This window comes from Anomaloglossus baeobatrachus, chromosome 3 (assembly GCF_048569485.1).
Source record: "Anomaloglossus baeobatrachus isolate aAnoBae1 chromosome 3, aAnoBae1.hap1, whole genome shotgun sequence".
Lineage (NCBI taxonomy): Eukaryota > Metazoa > Chordata > Amphibia > Anura > Aromobatidae > Anomaloglossus > Anomaloglossus baeobatrachus.
This window is the reverse complement of record NC_134355.1, coordinates 488,017,853-488,039,966: the sequence shown is the minus strand read 5'-3', so window position 1 is coordinate 488,039,966 and position 22,114 is coordinate 488,017,853. Positions and strand designations below refer to the sequence as shown.

The following is a 22,114-nucleotide window of genomic DNA, read 5'->3' as shown; positions in this document are numbered from 1 at the left end:
CATGAAGGTATCCTCACCGTGCAGGTATTTATCAAACCGTTTGAAACTTGATATTTGACCTAGGGCCCTGTGCCCCGTTCGTGCTCCGGTCCCAGCGATATCTCCGTACCCGTCCTGGCGACCTCTCTTCTGTGCCTCCGATGTCACGGACTCAGATTACGCACGTCCGCACACCTCTCCTGTGTGCTCCCAACTCCAGACTTCCTCTCTCTGAGTGACTGCTGACCCCTCCCACCAGGCTGGCTATACCCAGGGACTCGTTCCCATGGTGACCATTCCCTTACATGGTTAACCCCTTATGCCCAGTGTGGAGAGGAGAACTAGGATTTTAGATGTGTGCTGGTAGAACTGGTATTCCAGGTCCCAGGGGGTAGGTCCTGCATCCCCAAGAGGATGCAGTTCCCAGTAGTGCCCTGAGGGTCTCAGAGGCGCTACATTCCCTCTTGGTTAAACACAGCACGTTCTCGGGTTGAAAGCGAAGTAGAGTTTTATTAACTGGAATAGAAAAGTTGCAAAGGTTAGTGAAACATAAACGTTCTTCCCACCCAGGGGAGGCTATGGACTTAAACATTACTGTAAGTAATCCCCCCATCAACCCACCACCCAAAAAGGTCCTGGTTCCCAAAAACCCTTTGAGGAGGCAGGTCACCGGTCCCATTGGTGACCAGGTCTGGGCCTTCTCTATCCCAGACCTTTCCTCCAACCTTTCTTTCCGTGTTGGCGGGATTAATGTCCTGATGTTGCAGAGGACTACTCTGGTAGGCACACTAGGTCCAACTATTTACACAAGCACAAGTTCATGCTGGCTACTGCCAGTCCTGCAGCCATGGTCCATGTTTAAATTAAAGTTGTAAACAGGTAAATCAGGTGACTGTTCCTTGGATCATTAAAGATTTTTCAAAACCTTTTTAAATGAAATGATTAGCAGCAAATATCATAACATTTCAACAGTATAACATTATCAACGGTAACAACTGCTGGGGTAGCCTGGTTCAGCTACCACATCGTGGAGGACCTTGGAAATGGTGGGGGAATTGGAGGAGTTGGCTGGCACAGGTCCCGGATTTTCTGGACATCAAGGGCATACCAGCCCTTCTCCATGATGCCTGGTGTATCGGACCACGTCACCCAGGTGCAGGTCACGATCCGGATGTCCTTGTACCAGGTGGACTAGCACATCTCTGCGGGTCACAAACATGTCAGCATGCATCCCGGGCTCCTTGATGAACCCCCACCATTTGTGCTGTCCCAGGAGGACCAGTGCTAATGTAGTGACCCAGGTTGCTCTGTCCCTGGCACTCTCTGTATATTGAGTCCCCGTAGCGTGGAGCATTTGGGAACCCCGACTGTCCCTTTTGGGGTACAGTCTCCTCCGTACGGCGGGCAGTGCGGACCCTGCAGGGAGGTAAGTGTCCGAACCCCGATCCTAGATAACTGCTGATGCCCCCGGATTATTTGGTTCAATAATACCGTGCAGGTATTTATCAAACCGTTTGAAACTTGACATTTGACCTCGGGACCTGTGCCCCGTTCGTGCTCTGGTCCCAGCGATATCTCCGTACCCGTCCTGGCGACCTCTCTCCTGTGCCCCCGGGGTCACCGTTACACGGACCCAGCTCAGACACGTTCGCACACCTCTCCTGTGTGCTCCCAACTCCAGACTTCCTCTCTCTGACTGACTGCTGACCCCTCCCACCAGGCTGACTATACCCAGGGACTCGTTCCCATGGCGACCATTCCCTTACATGGTTAACCCTTTATGCCCAGTGGGGAGAGGAGAACTAGGATATTAGATGTGTGTTAGTGGAATCAGCACTGGTACTCCAGGTCCCAGGGGGTAGGTCCTGCATCCCCAAGAGGATGCAGTTCCCTGTAGTGCCCTGAGGATCTCAGGGGCGCTACATACATATTATATGACCCCTTATAAAACTCCATAAGTACCCACTGAAAGCTGTGCCCACATTATTTTTCTTAAAAGAGCACAATGTTGTAATCTTGACTGTATGGTGCAAGTCATGTTTTTGAAAATGTATAGTTTTATTTGTATATAATAATGCAGAACTATTATGTCGGGCTCCATATAACACATGATCTATGAAGATTATTATTTCTATATTTTTATTTATTTATATATTTTTATTTACCAAAAAACTTTCAACAAATACACTCATTATGAAAACGTTATAATTTTATTTTTTTGTTAGAGGAGAATTATTGCCTTCGAATGATTTGATTATTCCCAATGACACAAGACAAATGCATTTAACCTCACACTTTGGATCATCAGTTCCTGGTCATTCAAGTGTCATGTCCAACAGAGCTTTTACTACCCCAGGTAATACTACTATGTTAACATTTTGACAACAGTTATCCCTGTTATACATTATATCTATCTCTATATCTCGATATCTCAGGCCCAAATACAAATATAGCTGGGACAATGTGTAAAATGGAAAAGAAACAAGAATGCAATGATTTGGAAATGTTTTATAGCCAGACTTTATTCACATGATAACATAGAACACAGATCAGACGGTGAACATTAGATATTTCTCCATTTCATAAAAAAATATTAAGTTAGAAACTGATGGCAGCAACACATCTCAAAAAACGCTGGGACAGGTCCATGTGTACTAATGTGTAGCATCAGCTCTTCCTTTTACAACAGTGTATAAACTTCTGGGAAGTGAGGAGACCAATTGCAGGAGTTTTGGGAGAGGAATGTTGCCCCCATCTTGTCTGATGTATTAGGGTACCTTCACACTTTAGCGATGCAGCAGCGATCTGACCAGCGATCTGACCTGATCAGGATCGCTGCTGCATCACTACATGGTCGCTGGTGAGCTGTCAAACAGGCAGATCTCACCAGCGACCAGTGACCAGCCCCCAGCCAGCAGCGACGTGCAAGCGACGCTGCGCTTGCACGGAGCCGGCGTCTGGAAGCTGCGGACACTGGTAACTAAGGTATATATCGGGTATGGTTACCCGATGTTTACATTAGTTACCAGCGCACACCGCTTAGCTTTGCTCTCCTAGCTACAGTACACATCGGGTTAATTAACCCGATGTGTAATGCAGCTACATGTGCAGAGAGCAGGGAGCCGCGCACACTGCTTAGCGCTGGCTCCTTGCTCTCCTAGCTACAGTACACATCGGGTTAATTAACCCGATATGTACTGCAGCTACATGTGCAGAGAGCCGGAGCCGGCAGCACAGGCAGCGTGAGAGCGGTGGAGGCTGGTAACTAAGGTAAATATTGGGTAACCACCTTGGTTACCCGATGTTTATCTTGGTTACAGCTTACCGCAGCTGCCAGATGCCGGCTCCTGCTCCCTGCTCGCTTCTTTTCGTCGCTCTCTCGCTGTCACACACAGCGATCTGTGTGTCACAGTGGGAGAGCGCCTTTGAAGAAAACGAACCAGGGCTGTGTGTAACAAGCAGCGATCTCGCAGCAGGGGCCAGATCGCTGCTCAGTGTCACACACAGCGAGATCGCTAATGAGGTCACTGCTGCGTCACAAAAAACGTGACTCAGCAGCCATCTCGGCAGCGAGCTCGCTGTGTGTGAAGCACCCCTTATTCTAGCTGCTCCATAGTCCTGGGTCTTCTATGATTTTTTGTTTCATAATACACCAAATGTTTTCTATTGGTGAAAGGTCTGGACCGCAGACGATCGGTTCATCAACCAAACTCTTCTTCTGTGAAGCCATACTGTTGTAATGAATGAAGTTTGTGGTTTCAGCCAGGCCTTTACTGAAATAGACATTGTTTCAATGGGAGCATATGTTCTTCTAAAACATCTATATACTGCTAAGCAGTGATATTGCTTATCAAGATGTAAGCTGCCCATGTCATAGGCATTAATGCACCCACATGCCATAAGAGATGTAGGGTTTGGAACTGTCTGTTGAAAACAAACTGGATGGTCCCTCTCCTCTTGAGTCCCTAGGACATGGTTTCTATAAAAAGTTTGAGTTTTGATTCATCTCACCACAGAACAATTTTCTACATTGCCTTCATCCATTTCAAATGCATTTTGACCCAAAGAAGATGGTACCTTTTCTGCCTTGTGTTGATATGGCTTCTTCATTACGAGTTTTAACTTGAGGATTGCTTGGTGAACTGTGTTCATAGATAATGATTTCTGATATAATTCCTGATCTCATGCAGTGATTTCCATGACTGAATCTTGATGGTTGTAGTGCCAACTGAGGACCCATAGATTACAAGAATCCAATATTGAGTGTTGGCCTTGTCCCTCGTGCATATGGATTTCCCCAGAATTTCTGAATCTCTTGATGATAATATGTACTGTATATAGTGGAATATTCAAAGACTTTGCAATTTTACAATGAGGAACATTTGTCTGAAATTGTTCCACAATTTTTAAACACAGTTGTTCAGAGCTTGGTGAATGTCTGATTATCTTGCAAGACTCTGTCTCTCTAGCATGCTCTTTTTATGCACAGTCCTGTGATTTTCTTCTGAGAGACTGCCATAGTTGAAAATTGAACGTCCAGCGTTTTTTCATTAGCAGTACTTTTTTCCAGCCTTTTGATTACACTATCCCACCTGTTTTGAAATGAGCTGCTGCAATCAAAATCTAAGAGACTACATTTTTTTCAAATTAAATAGAAACGTATCGAACGTTCACCTTCTGATCTGTGCTCTATGCTCTGTTGTGAATAAAATATGGCCAGAAGTGATTTTCAAATCATTGCATTCTTGTTTTCTTCACATTTTACAAAGAGTGGCAACTTTTTCTGGAACAGGGATTGTATGTATATATATTACTGTGTATCAAACTATGAAGAAAAAAAGACATGGATCGCACATCCCAGAAATACAGTGATCTAAAGCCGCTAGGCAAAAAATTGAGGTTCTTTGTTACCATTCTGATCAGATTGTATTAAGCCCACTGCCATGTCACGGCGAACCTCTGAGTGGGTCCCTATTCTAAACCTTATAGTGTGGCGCTGTGCACTAATATATATATGTATGCTTGAAAAGGACGTCTGTTTTTAGGTTGCTATTCAATATATAAAGCTGAGTGTATGTATGTGTGTGTGTGTGTGTGTGTGTGTGTGTGTATGTCCATTAAAGGAATCCGCACCGTCGCATTTACAATCACAAAATTTTGCACAGACACCTTATGTGACTCAGGGAATGTCATAGACTATGTTTTGACTGGAAAATTTAACCCCGCGCTTTACAGTTACTCTCCAAAAACCTGCTTCCATTAAAGTGAATGGAGCTGCGACGTACAAGTTATTAATAGCAGCTGTGATTGGTTGCTATAGGAACAAAATAAATTGTTAGTATAAGAAGCTTATGTGTGAGGTAATAAGAGGTGGGTGGAGAGACGGATGGAGAGAGACAGAAAGAAACAGAGAGAGACAAACAGAGAGAGAGCGCGGGAGACAGGGAAAGAGACAGACAGACATAGACACAGAGTAAGAGGTAGACAGGGAAAGAGACAGACAGAAACAGACAGACAGGGATAGAGACAGACAGACACAGACAGACATGGAATAAGACAGGCACAAACAGGGAAAAAGATAGGCAGACAGGAAAATAGGCAAACAGAGAAACAAACAGACAGACAGGGAAAGAGAGAGACAGACGGAGAAAGAGACAGATACAGGGAAAGAGACAAAAACAGGAAAAGAGACAGAGACAAGGAAAAAGACAGGGAAAGAGACAGAGACATGGAAAAAGACAGGGAAAGAGACAGAGACAGGGAAAGAGACAGAGACAGATGGGGAAATAAACAGACGGGGAAAGAGACAGATGGAGAAAGAGACAGACCTGGAACGAGACAGACGGGGAAAAAGACAGATGGGGAAAGAGACAGACGGGGAAAGAGTCTGACAGACACAGAGATAGAGACAGACAGACAAACACAGAGATATAGACAGATAGAGACACTGATACAGAGACAGACAGAGAGATAGACACAAACAGAGAGATAGACACAAACAGAGAGATAGACACAGACAGAGAGATAGACATAGACAGAGCGATCAACACAGACAGACAGACATGGATAGAGACAGAGACACATATGAATATAGACAGACACACAGAGACAGACAGGGAAAGAGACAGAGAGACAGACAAACAGAGACAGACAGATATAGACAGAGAGACACACAGATAGAGACAGACACACAGACAGAAAGAGACAGACACACAGAGACAGAGACAGACAGACAGACAGAGACTGGGACAGAGACAGAAAAACAGTTACTATCCTGGGCAAGGTAAAATGAATAATCCTGAATCTGATCTGATAAACAAATGCATCTATCCTTTCTACTGCTGCTCTATTTTGTTCCTAGGTTATGGCAACTTCCTACATACAGAACCACTGGATTTTGTGGCCAGGAGACAAGAACTATTACAGAAACAAAATATGAACAGGTATTTAAGAGTTTCAGCTAATAAAAAGTATCAATGATATAAAGAATGACGAGACAATTAGAAGAAAAGTAAGAACATTTGAAGCTTGCCTATTGTTATAACTTTTATTTTTGTTTTTTTACACAAATCAGTTGGACATTAGTGTTGAACGAGCATGCTCGATTCTTGATCAAGTATCGGGGTGCATGGGTACTTTCCTTACTCGATCGAGTATCACAGCTGCTCAAGCACCATGCTCAGGTCCCCACTCCACATGTATTTCCGTAGTTAGACTCCCAGCAACAGTGTCCCTCAGGGGCATCAGCACACTGGGTACCCTGGTGTGAGCTGTTGCCAGCGGATACGGGATGCTATATCCTCTGACAGTCAGATGATGGGAGGATCCCTCCATTCCACTCTCCTCCTCTCTTTCTGATGTTCTGTGGACAGAGGGTGGGGAATGGGTGTTGCCTCAGAGAGTCACATGAGCTCTGGGAGGCAGATTTAAAGCTGCAATCTGCCTCCTTTAGTTGCTGATTAATTCAGTGGTGTAGGTGGTTGAGTTGATTTGAAAGGTTATGAAAGGACTAGAAGGTGGCCCGATTCTAACGCATCGGGTATTCTAGAATTTACGTATTGTGTAGTTAATGTATGATTTTTGTTATATATATAGATGTTGTTGTGTGTAGTTGCCAAGTGTTTGTGTAGGGCACTGTAAATGTTCTGGGTGTTGTCTGGGTGGGGAGGTATGAGAGCGGTGTTGTTTGTGTGTTGCGTTGTGTGTGTTGCGTTGTTTGTGGAGCGCTGTGTGTCTGCAGCATTGTGTGTGTGTGTGTGTGTGTGGTGCTGTGTGTGTTGCGTGGGTGTGGCTGTGGGGTGCGTGTGTGTGTTTTGGGGGGAGGTATGTTTTGTGCAATGTGTGTGTGTTGCGCGGTATGTGTGTATATTTGTGTATGCCGCGGTGTTTGTGTGTTGGGTGTTGTGTGTGTGCGGCGTTGTCTGTGTGTGTGTGAGTGTCTGTGTAGGGCAGTGTTTGTGGTTCCCAATGTGTCTGTGGCGTGTTATGTGGTGCGCGTGTGTCGATGTGTGTGTGTTTTGGGGGGAGGTGTGCACCCCCATCGTGCTCTATCCCCCATGCTGCGCACCCCCCATCGTGCTCCTTCCCCCATGCTGCGCATCCCCATCGTACTTGATCCCCCATGCTGCGCACCCCCCATCGTGCTCCATCCCCCATGCTGCGCACCCCCCATCGTGCTCCATTCCCCATGCTGCGCACCCCCCATCATGCTCCATCCCCCATGCTGCGCACCCCTAATCGTGCTCCATCCCCCATGCTGCGCACCCCCCATCGTGCTCCATCCCTCATGCTGCGCACCCCCCATCGTGCTCCATCCCCCATGCTGCGCACCCCCCATCATGCTCCATCCCCCATGCTGCGCACCCCTAATCGTGCTCCATCCCCCATACTGCGCACCCCCCATCGTGTTCCATCCCTCATGCTGCGCACCCCCAATCGTGCTCCATCCCCCATGCTGCGCACCCCCCCATCGTGCTCCTTCCCCCATGCTGTGCATCCCCATCGTGCTTGATCCCCCATGCTGCGCACCCTCCATTGTGCTCCATCCCCCATGCTGCGCACCCCCCCATCGTGCTCCATTCCCCATGCTGCGCACCCCCCATCATGCTCCATCTCCCATGCTGCGCACCCCCCATCGTGCTCCATCCCCCATGCTGCGCACCCCCCATCGTGCTCCTTCCCCCATGCTGTGCATCCCCATCGTGCTTGATCCCCCATGCTGCGAACCCCCATCGTGCTCCATCCCCCATGCTGCGCACCCCCCATCGTGCTCCATCCCTCATGCTGCGCACCCCCCATCGTGCTCCATCCCCCATGCTGCGCACCCCCCATCGTGCTCCATCCCCCATGCTGCGCACCCCTAATCGTGCTCCATCCCCCATGCTGCGCACCCCCCATCGTGCTCCATCCCCCATGCTGCACACCCCCCATCGTGCTCCATCCTCCATGCTGCATACCCCCCATCGTGCTCCATCTCCCATGCTGCGCACCCCCCATCGTGCTCCATCTCCCATGCTGCACACCCCCCATCATGCTCCATCTCCCATGCTGCGCACCCCCCATCATGCTCCATCCTCCATGCTATAATAGTCCTCCTATTATACTCAGAGAGGAGTATAATAGGAGGACTATAATAGGAGGAGTAGTCCTGGGGAAAGAGGAGTATAATGGGAGGAGTGTTCCTGGGGAAAGAGGAGTATAATGGGAGGAGTGGTCCTGGGGAAAGAGGAGTATAATGGTAGGAATAGTTCTGGGGGGGAGGTGTATAGGTGCCCAACGTGTGCCGGGGCGGGGCCGAGCGGGCTAACGTGTGCCGGGACGGGGCCGAGCGGGCCACCAGGGGCGGGGCCGAGCGTGCCACCGGGTGCGGGGCCGAGCGGGTCGCCGGGGGCGGGGCTGAGCGGGCCAACGTGTGCTGGGGGCGGGATCAAGCGGGCCAACGTGTGCCGGGGGCGGGGCCAAGCGGGCCGCCGGGGGCGGGGCCGAGCGTGCCAACGTGTGCCGGGGGCGGGTCCGAGCCGGCAAGGCGTCAGCATATGCCGCCTCCCTGCACATGTGTACCGGGAGCCGGTGTACACTGGTAACCATGATACACATCGGGTAACTAAGGGAAGCGCTTCCTATAGTTACCCGATGTGTATCATGGTTACCAGCGTACACCGGCTCCGTCACGATCCCAGCATCGCAAGGTTATGTCCGCCGTGGGGCGGGGCCGAGCGTGCCAACGTGTGCCGGGGGCGGGGACGAGCGGGCGAGGCGTCAGCGTATGCCGGCTCCCTGCACATGTGTACCGGGAGGCGGTGTACGCTGGTAACCATGATACACATCGGGTAACTAAGGGAAGCGCTTAGTTACCTGATGTGTATCATGGTTACCAGGGTACACCGGCTCCGTCACGATCCCAGCATCGCAAGGTTATGTCTGGGCTGGGTTGCCGGTGTGGACTCCTGGGAATGCACTGCAGCAGTCACCTGGGAGTCGGGGCTTCGTTTGAATTTGGGGGAAGGGGCGTGGCCAAGCGGGCGATGCGTGCGGAGGGCCGGGGCGAGTGGCCAATCCATGCGAGGACGGGGCCAGGCCGAGGCGAGCGGCCAGTCCGTGGGGGGCGGGGCCAGGCCGAGCCCAGCGGCCAATCCGACAGTTGTCACTGTAACGACACTGTCACTGTAACGACACAATTTTGGAGCAAGACAGACAGACAGACTGACAGAATAAGGCAATTAAATATATAGATTGTTGTTTGGCTTATCCTTTTTATGTCAATTTTATTCTACTTTCTTCTTTTTCCCAAAAATGTTCAATAAAGATTTATTAAATTTTATTTTTTGGCTATCTACTCTGGTTATTCTGTAGGAGTAATCTGCCTCCCTTAGTTGCTGATTAATTCAGTGGTGTGGGTGGTTGAGTTGATTTGCTTGTGCTAGAGCTTTGTAGTTTTCCTTGTGCTTCTCCTGCTGTAAGGTACAGCTTATTTTTGGATTAAGCTGGGTTCAGCTTTCTCTTTAGTTTCTGCTGTGTATCAGCCTTAGGCGGGCTATGCACACTACGACATCGCAGGTGCGATGTCGGTGGGGTCAAATTGAAAGTGACGCACATCCAGCATCGCAGGCGACATCGTAGTGTGTAAAGCCTAGATGATACGATTAACGAGCGCAAAAGCGTCGTAATCGTATCATTGGTATAGCGTCGGCGTAATCCATAATTACGCTGACGCGACGGTCCGATGTTGTTCCTTGCTCCTGTGTCAGCACACATCGGTGTGTGTGAAGCTGCAGGAGCGAGGAACATCTACTACCGGCGTCACCGCGGCTTCCGTAGGATATGCGGAAGGAAGGAGGTGGGCGGGATGTTTACATCCCGCTCATCTCCGCCCCTCCGCTCCTATTGGCCGCCTGCCGTGTGAAGTCGCAGTGACGCCGTACGACCCGCCCCCTTAATAAAGGAGGCGAGTCGCCAGCCAGAGCGACGTCCCAGGACAGGTGAGTCCATGTGAAGCTGCTGTAGCGATAATGTTCGCTACGGCAGCTATCACAAAGATATCGCAGCTGCGACAGGGGCGGGGACTATCGCGTGCGACATCGCAGCATTGGCTTGCGATGTTGCAACGTGCAAAGCCCGCCTTAGTTTGGTTAGCTGGGTTCAGCTCCATTTTTATTTCTGCTGTTGTTGCAGCCTTATGTTTTGTTTCCTTTTCCATTAGGTTATTTTATAGGTGTGCTTTCCCCATTTGTCATTGTGTGCCTGGTCACCAGCTGCCGCACTGTTCACTGCCTGGGAAGGGCTCTGTTAAAGTCCCCAGGACCGGCAGGCGGGTGAAGAAAATCCCTGGCCTTTAAGGGTGTGCGGCAGTGCGATGGCTAGCGCCAAGTGCGACTGACACATTGCGCTTGCTAGTGTGCAGCAGGTCTGATGCCACCATCCCGCATTACACCGGCACAGCATTTAGCTGTCTCTAAACAAGGCCTTGAAATACAAATGTAAATATCCAGCCACCCATCCACTGTCCCAAACACTAAATTAAATGTGCACGTGAATACTGCTTGTTCTGGAAATGTTGCCTTTTAGACTTGTGGACACTGAGACTTTACGCAACTGCATTGCAGCAGCTGTCCCTCGGTACTTGAACACCAGCCGCCACAATTTTTCCTGATATGCCATTCTAGCCTCATACCAGCACGTGTCCCATAACAGCACCCATGTCTTGACCAACGCAGTTACTGGGAAGGTCCACTTAATGACCGACACCTGGAAAAGTAATTGTGGCCAGGGTCGCACACTGGGTGAACCTTGATGAAGCCAAGAAGGAATGATTGTCAGTGCTAAAGGGCTGGCAGGGTGCGGGACATGGCCCAGTGACAGTGCCGACCTGGGGCAGGGGGTGGGGGCCTGCCCCACACTCCCCGACGCTGGCCGGCACTGTCAGTGTTAAAGGGCTGGCGAAGTTCAGGGCACAGCCCCACACTTTAAGCCAGAGTGCTTCAGATCACCAGAAGTCATACCGTGGCATCTCGGGTATGACCTCCGGTGAACTTAGTGACGTCACTGCTGCCAGCCGGGTTCCCCTTGTCAGTGTTTCCTGGAGCCTATAGAAATCGGACATGCTTTCAGTCTCTCCAGGCTTGGATGTAGCAGAGCCAGGACCATCGTGGGACGTTGTGTGGATTACAGAGGAACTTCAAGGGTCTTTTTGGGGTTAATAAAGAGGGTGCTGTATTTTATTTCAAATAAAGGATTTTTCTCTATGTCTGTTTATTTCTTTTTACTTATAGACCCATACCAGGGCAATCGCGAAGAGCCAGGAAAAGCGCCTGGATTGTCGTATCTAATGGATGCCACCATCCTGGGCGGCTGCAGGCTGCTATTTTTAGGTTGGGGGGCAGCCCAATAAGTATCGACCACCCCAGACTGAGAATACCTGCAACCAGCTGTTGGGCTTTATCATGGCTGGGTATCAAAATAGGGGGGGGGCTGCAGGCAATTTTTTTAAATTATTTATTTAAATAATTAAAAAAAAAGCTGCACTTGGTTCCTCTTATTTTAATACACAGCCAAGATAAGCGCACGGCTGGGTGCTGGTATTCTGTGCTGGGTATCATAATATGGGGGACCCTACGCCAATTCTTTTATTTATTTATTTTTATACCACGATACTGACCCGCAGACAGCACTTGTGATTGGTTGCAGGCAGATGCTGTCACACAGGCTGGGGCGCATCTGACTGCAATCAATCACAGAAGCCAGGATGGCTGGTGGGCGGAGAAAGCAGTCTAAGTGCATGAGCAATGATGAGCGGCCCAGGAAGTGAAGGAGAGGCCGCGGGAGCAGTGTACAGCAGCGCCGAAGCCTTCTTAAGTATGAAGCGCTTGCTTCTTTTTTATTTCCTTTGTTTTTCCTTCATTTTTTTTTTTTTCAATTTCCTGAGTGCTGGATCCGGGTCAATATCTGGAATCCCGGAATATCTGGAATCCCGTGTGTGTGTGTGTGTGTGTGTGTGTGTGTGTGTGTGTGTGTGTGTGTGTGTGTGTGTGTGTGTGTGTGTGTGTGATTTCTGTAATTTCATAGGTTTTCCTGGGACTGTGAAGACAGCATTTTATTAGCATGGATATGCATAAAACGAAGGCAAAAACCATGCTAAAAAAACACTGCAAAAAATGCAAAAACACCCTGTGTGAACATAGCCTAAGAATTCAGAAACAAATGCTCCTGTGTCAAGCTATTGCTTTTCCAAACCTAGTTATGGCACCCGAGGTGATTTATTGATTCCCTCCTAGAACACCAATCTAAGGTTTGCAGTGCTGGGTTGTCACAAATGCTCAGAAATGTAGTTCCACATCCTGGATCAGACAAGCCAACAGAAATCGTCAGGCTTCTACTTACTAGACATGGTCATCTTAGGTACACGTTCTGAGAGAAAATTAAAAAAAAACCAAAGGCCACCATAAGCCTGTAACGGCAACATCTAACAGGCACCTTTTTAAAATTTAGATCGATTGACATGTTTTTTGTTTGTTTTTCATGACCAAACAGATGAATGTAATATTTCATTGTGGAACAATCCCACTAGTGGGGTTGTTTCATATCTTCTACATTTGTTTATATGCATATGGACTTCATAAATAGAGACTTTTTGTTTGGCTTTACCACAAGAGCGTAGATTCAAACTCTATCAATCAGAGTACAGATCTATTTTCAATTATTTCTCATTCTGGTAAACCTGATCCATACATATATTACATGGATTTCTATTTATTTAAACGGTTGCATGTAACACCACACTTTCAACTGTTGCATGGGAAAATAACTTCCCCAGTAAAATCATTTTTTTACACTATATCTTTATTACGCCATTTACTTCACCATATTTATTTTGCTGTGTAGGATGGATATGGAAATCAATGCAATGTATCATCAAAGAGAGATGGACAAGGCTCATAGAAAAGGTTTAGTTGATATGGATACACCATTTCTCTACCATGGGATGCCACCCAACCCAGTAGCCTTCAGAGGTCGGCAGATGTGTCCAGAAGGCCAGCTTCCCTCGGATTTGTTTGTCCATCGCAATGCCCTCGACATCCTTCATGGTAGCACAATTTTGAAGACTAGTCCATATGCTCCTATTGGAAGCCTGCAGAGAGAAAGAGCACGCAGACCAGGTAGAAGAGCTGCTGGCAATCCAAAAATTACGGAGAGCAATTTAGGAGTGCAAAAGATCCCAGCAGAAAGTAAACCTCAGTCTTCACCTTCTGCTACTGAAGAAGAGAAAGAGGAAAAAAAAGAAGAGGATACAGAGGCATTTAATAGATGTGACCCAGGAAAAGTGAACACTGAATCTGCAACAGACAAAAATGCAAGTGAAAGCCAAGACAACCAGGAGAAGACAAGTAATCCTATTCCTTCCATGTCCAGTAGAAGCAGGCCAGGAGCTGACAAAGAACTTACCAATCCAGGGCCAACATTTGAAGACAGATACCTATACCAGTCTCCAGTTCATTTGTCAACAAGTCCATTCAGTTTTCCAGTAACTATGAATCCTTCACTTCTTCCAGGTATGCATTACATCCTCTTGCATTCTTACAGTAGTGAAGAAGGTAAAGACAACATGACAGTACCTGACATATTGTAGACATGGCATATGTATGTTGTAGCAAAAATTAGTCTTTGTACAATTAAATCTTTAAGGGGTACTTTGCACACTACGACATCGCAAGCCAATGCTTGCAATGCCGAGCGCGATAGTACCCGCCCCCGTCACAGCAGCGATATCTTGTGATAGCTGCCGTAGCGAACATTATCCCTACGGCAGCTTCACATGCACTTACCTGCCCTGCGACGTCGCTCTGGCCGGCGACCCGCCTCCTTCCTAAGGTGGCGGGCCATGCGGCGTCACAGCGACATCACACGGCAGGCGGCCAATAGAAGCGGAGGGGCGGAGATGAGCGGGACGTAAACATCCCGCCCACCTCCGTCCTTACGCATAGCCGGCGTGAGCCGCGGTGACGGAGGTAAGTTGATGTTCCTCGCTCCTGCAGCTTCTCACACAGCGATGTGTGCCGCCGCGGTGGAACGAGGAACATCGTACCGTCGCGGCCGCACAATTATGAAAATGTCGGACACTACACCGATGATATGATTACGACGCTTTTGTGCTCGTTAATCGTATCAAAAACGCTTTACACACTACGATATCGACAGCGACACCGGATGTGCGTCACTTTCGATTTGACCCCACCGACATCGCAGCTGCGATGTCGTAGTGTGCAAAGTACTCCTAAGACTTTAGAGCAATCATTTATGCTAGACCTGTAGAACTGTGGAACCATAAGTAAAATAACTAATAAAATTCAACAATACACCTTATTAAAGTGAATTTATCTTCAGAAAATAAGGTATTGTTTAAGTTAAAGAGTAATTCTAAACATGAAAAACAGTTCAAATTGCAGAGTAATTGCAAAAACAAACTTATTAAAATTATCTTTATTCTAAAGACCGAAGGAATTTTTAATTTAATTTTTTTACTTCTCCTTACCTAGTTTAGCGATCACCACCAGTCTATCAGTGACAGCACTTACAAAGTCATTTCAATAGAGCTGCAGAATTTGTCCAGAGATCAGCGCTGGGCAGAACAGGCAGCTAGTTAGCAACTACTTGCCTGTTAGTTCTTTGTCCCATGTGCAAATATAAGTCCCAGATTACCTTTTTAAAGACATTATTAGTGACAATGCACTGGGAAAAAAAATCGTGCTAACCAAAGCATTGAACCTGAAGGCTAGATTTACATATAAGATATTGGGAGACAGCTACACATTGGCATCAAGGCTTCCATTTCTTGACAGATACATTTTAATAGATCACAAAATAGTCAATGGGTCCCATTGATATTCATGGTCTCTATCAAGGATTTTCGGTGTGGTAATGCTTTATTTAGCAGGTTAAAAGCAAAGGAAAATATTTATTAGCTGTATCATAAATGCCTAATAGGTGAGACTTTTGTGACCTCATTTGCTTAATCAAAGCCACCATCAGCCGTTGCTTTTACCACACACATAGAGTGGCTGGGACTTGGATTATGCTCTCTGTGGGCGATATGGAACACATGTGCAAGCAGTTTCCTGCTCTTTCTGTAACATTCGTAGACTTTACTGGAAAGAATTATGTGAACGGGCTACTAGTTTTTTTATACTGATAATGGCTACTGATGATTCAAATTGTTCTGAATTGCTTTAAGGTAGTCACAAGACCTATGTTCTCTTCAAGGTGCCACCACCTCTCTTAAAACTATGCCATACTGTAAATATGCGGTAAGTGAAAATAATGGGGATAAAAGTGCCCCATTCTGTGGATAGGTGTTGGTTCCAGATGTTTAAACCTCACTGATCAACAAGTTATCACCTATCGTGTGGCTAGGTGATAACTTGTTTTCACCAGACAACTCCTTTTAGATCAAAAGCATTTACATATAATTTACAGAAAATGTAAGGCAATGAATGAACAAAACTTTGAACATTAAGCTGGGGTCACACTAAACGACAGCGACAACGACGTCGCTGTTACGTCACCATTTTCTGTGACGTAGCAGCGACCTTGTAAGTCGCTGTTATGATCGCTGCTTAGTTGTCAAACAGCAGCCGAAGCAGCGATCATAATGACAGTGCTGCAACATGTGCAGAGAGCAGTGAGCCGCGCACACTGAGCGCTGGCTCCCTGCTCTCCTAGCTACAGTACACATCGGGTTAATTACACGATGTGTCCTGCAGCTACATGTGCAGAGAGCAGGGAGCCGCGCACACTGCTTAGCGCTGGCTCCCTACTCTCCTAGCTACAGTACACATCGGGTTAATTACACGATGTGTACTGCAGCTACATGTGCAGAAAGCAGGAGCCGACACTGGCACCGTGAGAGCGGCGGAGGCTGGTAACGAAGGTAAATATCGGGTAACCACCTTGGTTACCCGATGTTTACCTTGGTTACAGCTTACCGCAGCTGCCAGATGCCGGCTCCTGCTCCCTGCTCGCTTCATTTCGTCGCTCTCTCACTGTCACACACAGCGATCTGTGCGTCACAGCGGGAGAGCGACGACCAAAAAATGAAGCTGGACATTCAGCAACGAGCGGCGACCTCACAGCAGGGGCCAGCTCGTTGCTGGATGTCACACACAGCGACAGCGACGGGACGTTGCTGCAACGTCACAGAAAATGGTGACGTAGCAGCGACGTCGTTGTCGTTGTCGCTGTGTGTGACACCACCATTACTATTAGCGATCACAAATAATTATTTACATACAGTGAGTACAGCTTTTAATCAATATCTAACTGAGCACAAGAATAAATTCCAATATTTTGTCTAGACTGAGTTTCATAGAACATTTTTTTAACCTGAAATTAATTAATTAATTAACTAACATGAAATTAAGGTTAATAATATAACTTTCATCACAATATCTTCAGTTTTACTTAAATTAGTTGATGCAAAAATGAATACACCTCTCATCAAAGATTACTTCATCGAGTATACATTTTTCTAAATTAATTTTTCTAAATGCATGGTGCCTACAGTGAAACATGGTGGTGGCAGTGTCCTTATATAGATCTGCATGAGTGTTGCTGGTGTCAAGGAGCTACATTTTATTGATGGTATCAGAAATCATGGGAAGATGTTATCATCACTCTGTGCTCTGGGTAGACGTTCACTTTTCCAACATGAGAATGATCCAAAACACACATCTAAGGACAATGTTGCATTTCTGAAGGAGAACAGGTTGAATGTATTTCAGTGGCGAAGTATGTCACCTAATCTGAACCCAACCGAACACCTATGGGGGGGTTTCTGAAGAGAAAAGTTCAGCATCACTCTCCATCCAGCATCCAGACTCTATAAGAGGTAATTTTTGAAGAATAGAAAAAGATAGACGTTACAATGTCACCAACTTGTTCATTATATGCCTGGAAAACGTGGTGCTGTCCTTAAAAACAATGGAGGTCATACAAAATTCTAGATGTGGTAGTTTTTGATGTGAGGTTTATTTATTTTTGCATCAACTAATTTGAGTAAAACTGATGATTTTGTAATGAGATATATTATTAACTTACTAATGGTATGAGCTATAAAAATTTTCTATAAAAGTCAGTCTTGTCAAAATGTCAATTCAGAGGGATGTTGATTAAAATCTTACTTTTCAAAGGGGTGTACTCATTTATGCTGAATAGTTTACACATATGAACCATTTAATTTGTTTGTAAGGTATGATGACCAGCTTTATCATGTTTTACCATTTTGTTATTTGCTTTAAATTATTTTTTGTAATGACTATTTTTTTATTTTTCCATATAAAGTAAATATTTTTTAATTAAATTATTATTATTAGTACCGTAGTATCATTATTATTATTCCTTTTATGTATGTTTTATGTATTTTAAAAGGAGCACACAGCCTCTTCCTCAATAGAGAAGAGATTCCCACAATTCAGGACATCCGTAAATGGTCTTCTCAGGATGTCTATAACTTTGTATCAAGTCTGCCAGGTTGTTCTACATATGCACAGGTGAATATTTTTGTATTTGTCTTTATCTGTTGCTAGGGCAGCCATTAGAACATCTAGGGCCCAACAGAGCTCCATAATCATGACCCTTTGCGGCCATTCCATCATAACCTCTATCATCTCTATAAGGGTGCATTCACACAACTGTAGTTTATGGTCCATAATATGGCTGAAGGCCCATATACATCATGGAAGCATATATGAGGCTGTCAGCTAAATTCAGGAGACCCACACATGGGCTCTAGCATTGTGACTGTAACATTGACTGTAAAATACGGTTATGCACCCTTATCCTGAAAAGCAAGGATCTATCACCAGTCTTCTCTCTCCACACACATAGGTTTCCTTCTGACCCAGATGTCATTGGTTGGTAATTGTAAAGGAAGCTGCCAGCAGCAGATCTTGATGATTTACATGCCAAAGTGTATTCAGTGGAGCAGAACATTACTCAGACAATCATTAATAATTTCATTGATAACAGTCAAGATGTGTAAGTGCAGGGATTTCTGTAGGCGGCAATCATACTCTATAATGAGTAAATTAAAATGCTTTGAAACGTTTATTCCCACTTTTGCATATTTAACCCATATGAACACACATACATGCTTATACCACATTATTAATGTTACAAATACATAAATGGGTCTTCATCATGTTCTGGAAGGGGGTGATGTTTGCAGAGTGTTGAAAAATAGCAGTCATAGGAAGTATGCAGATTCAGTCTCCTGTATTCTGTTTACTCACAGAACATTCCCCATCTATCCATTCACATGGCAGGGCTACATTCATCAATCAAGGGAAGAAGCTTATGTTGTTGTAAAGATGGTCTTAGGAGTAAGTAAAACTCCCTAGCTGTTTTTGTCTGTGCTCTATTATCTGCACACATCACCAGCACACATCTTCTCATTTGTTAGCTGAGCTATAGTCTTCAAGGCCTTCAGCTCGATCTCGAGCGATGATGACTTAATGGATGAATGCTCTGTAGGAAAATTAATATTGTGCAAGGCTAGATAGGTCCACCATGGTCTTCTCCACCATTTTCCTCATTACATTAAGCCATCGGCTTTCCGGTCTTCTCTTTGTCTTGTTGTTTCTATTCTTCCGACTATGATGTCCTTTACCAGTGATTGCTCTCTTCGTATGATGTGTCTAAAGTAGGCAAGTCACAGCTTGGTGATCCTTGGTTTGAGTGACATATCTGGCTTCATTTTTTCCATAATTGATTTATTTGTTCTTGCCATCCATGGTATTCATAATATACTTCTCCAGCACCACATTTCAAGGCATTGATTTTTCTTCTGTATTGTTTCTTTATTGTGCAGGCTACACATCCATATGTTACTACAGAAGAGATCAGACTATGTACGAGCTGTGACTGTCACCAGTGAAATGTTCCTCGATTTGAGGGCCTAGTCCAGAGACTTCATTGTTGATTTGCCCACAGCTATTTACCTATTGACTTCTGGTGTTGTTGCTAGATCTTGAATGATCATTGATGCGAGAAGGTTGAAGTCATTTTGAACTTCCAGTTCATTGCCGTCCATCTCAAACATGTCCCAGTTGTACCTGGCAATTGTCAATATCTTTGTCTTCTTGTGTTAAGTAGGAGTCCCATGTTTGAGATTCCATATTGAGATGCTGTAATGAGTTCTTCATTCCATCTATGCTTGTTGCTATCAATGTTGTATCGACTTTGTCTTTTGAGATAGTCTCCCTTTAGTCCTGTATCATTGTGTTGCTCTTGTAGAGGTGCTTATTGATCTGTTCTGGCTCAGGCTTTTTGACATCTTTCAGCATTTCCACTCTTAAATGAAACTTTCATTGTATCTCTTTTGATCTTTTGGTATGCCTTCCTGGTCTTGCCCTTAAGATATTAATTTTCTATCTTTATATATATCTTTTGGTAATAAAGTTCTTTGTGTACTTGAATGACTCTTTAGTCTTTTACTGATGTTGTCTGCGACCTGCTTGTTACCTATTGCTTTTCCCATTCGTCTTTGTTTGATGATCTTTTGAGTCTCTTATGTTAACCATAGCTGCAGGAGTATTTTTTTTGCCTCATGTTTATTGTACTTCTGGCTTCTGGAGTAAAAATGTTCTTTATATGTGTCCATACGTCTTCAGGCATTCTTTCATCCGTGCCCACAGCTATAAATCAATTGAGCAGACCGTTCCAAAAAACTTTAGGTATGTTGGTCAAATCGAAGTTGGAAAAGACCTGCTGTCTAGTCCTTTTGCGCAGTTTGACTCCAATCCTTGCTGTTGAAAGTTCATGATCAGTTGCACAGTCAGCTCTTGGCTACATACAGTTAGGTCCAGAAATATTTGGACAGTGACACAATTTTCGCGAGTTGGGCTCTGCATGCCACCACATTGGATTTGAAATGAAACCTCTACAACAGAATTCAAGTGCAGATTGTAACGTTTAATTTGAAGGTTTGAACAAAAATATCTGATAGAAATTGTAGGAATTGTACACATTTCTTTACAAACACTCCACATTTTAGGAGGTCAAAAGTAATTGGACAAATAAACCAAACCCAAACAAAATATTTTTATTTTCAATATTTTGTTGCGAATCCTTTGGAGGCAATCACTGCCTTAAGTCTGGAACCCATGGACATCACCAAACGCTGGGTTTCCTCCTTCTTAATGCTTTGCCAGGCCTTTACAGCCGCAGCCTTCAGGTCTTGCTTGTTTGTGGGTCTTTCCGTCTTAAGTCTGGATTTGAGCAAGTGAAATGCATGCTCAATTGGGTTAAGATCTGGTGATTGACTTGGCCATTGCAGAATGTTCCACTTTTTAGCACTCATGAACTCCTGGGTAGCTTTGGCTGTATGCTTGGGATCATTGTCCATCTGTACTATGAAGCGCCGTCCGATCAACTTTGCGGCATTTGGCTGAATCTGGGCTGAAAGTATATCCCGGTACACTTCTGAATTCATCCGGCTACTCTTGTCTGCTGTTATGTCATCAATAAACACAAGTGACCCAGTGCCATTGAAAGCCATGCATGCCCATGCCATCACGTTGCCTCCACCATGTTTTACAGAGGATGTGGTGTGCCTTGGATCATGTGCCGTTCCCTTTCTTCTCCAAACTTTTTTCTTCCCATCATTCTGGTACAGGTTGATCTTTGTCTCATCTGTCCATAGAATACTTTTCCAGAACTGAGCTGGCTTCATGAGGTGTTTTTCAGCAAATTTAACTCTGGCCTGTCTATTTTTGGAATTGATGAATGGTTTGCATCTAGATGTGAACCCTTTGTATTTACTTTCATGGAGTCTTATCTTTACTGTTGACTTAGAGACAGATACACCTACTTCACTGAGAGTGTTCTGGACTTCAGTTGATGTTGTGAACGGTTCTTCTTCACCAAAGAAAGTATGCGGCGATCATCCACCACTGTTGTCATCCGTGGACGCCCAGGCCTTTTTGAGTTCCCAAGCTCAGCAGTCAATTCCTTTTTTCTCAGAATGTACCCGACTGTTGATTTTGCTACTCTAAGCATGTCTGCTATCTCTCTGATGGATTTTTTTCTTTTTTTTCAGCCTCAGGATGTTCTGCTTCACCTCAATTGAGAGTTCCTTAGACCGCATGTTGTCTGGTCACAGCAACAGCATGCAAAACCACACACCTGTAATCAACCCCAGACCTTTTAACTACTTCATTGATTACAGGTTAACGAGGGAGACGCCTTCAGAGTTAATTGCAGCCCTTAGAGTCCCTTGTCCAATTACTTTTGGTCCTTTGAAAAAGAGGAGGCTATGCATTACAGAGCTATGATTCCTAAACCCTTTCTCCGATTTGGATGTGAAAACTCTCATATTGCAGCTGGGAGTGTGCACTTTCAGCCCATATTATATATATAATTGTATTTCTGAACATGTTTTTGTAAACAGCTAAAATAACAAAACTTGTGTCACTGTCCAAATATTTCTGGACCTAACTGTACATGTAGTCAATCTGATTCTTATGGGCTCTATTAGGTGATGTCCATGTGTAAATTCTCTGTTTATGATTTTGGAAGAAGGTGTTTATGAGGACAATTAATTTGTGTGTTGCGGTTTCCATCCATGTCAGCGATTTTCCTGCCCCTC

At 45.5% G+C, this 22,114-nt stretch overlaps 1 protein-coding gene across 1 annotated transcript in view; it reads left to right on the top strand.

Annotated features, from left to right (window-relative positions):
* Positions 1–22,114, top strand: part of SAMD7 (sterile alpha motif domain containing 7) — a 78,054-nt gene that overhangs the window by 3,551 nt on the left and 52,389 nt on the right. Inside the window, exons 3-6 of the mRNA XM_075338557.1 lie at positions 2,205–2,335; positions 6,341–6,422; positions 13,357–14,024; positions 17,896–18,017. Coding sequence (XP_075194672.1) covers positions 2,205–2,335; positions 6,341–6,422; positions 13,357–14,024; positions 17,896–18,017 — 1,003 coding nt within the window. The remainder of the gene's footprint in view (positions 1–2,204; positions 2,336–6,340; positions 6,423–13,356; positions 14,025–17,895; positions 18,018–22,114) is intronic.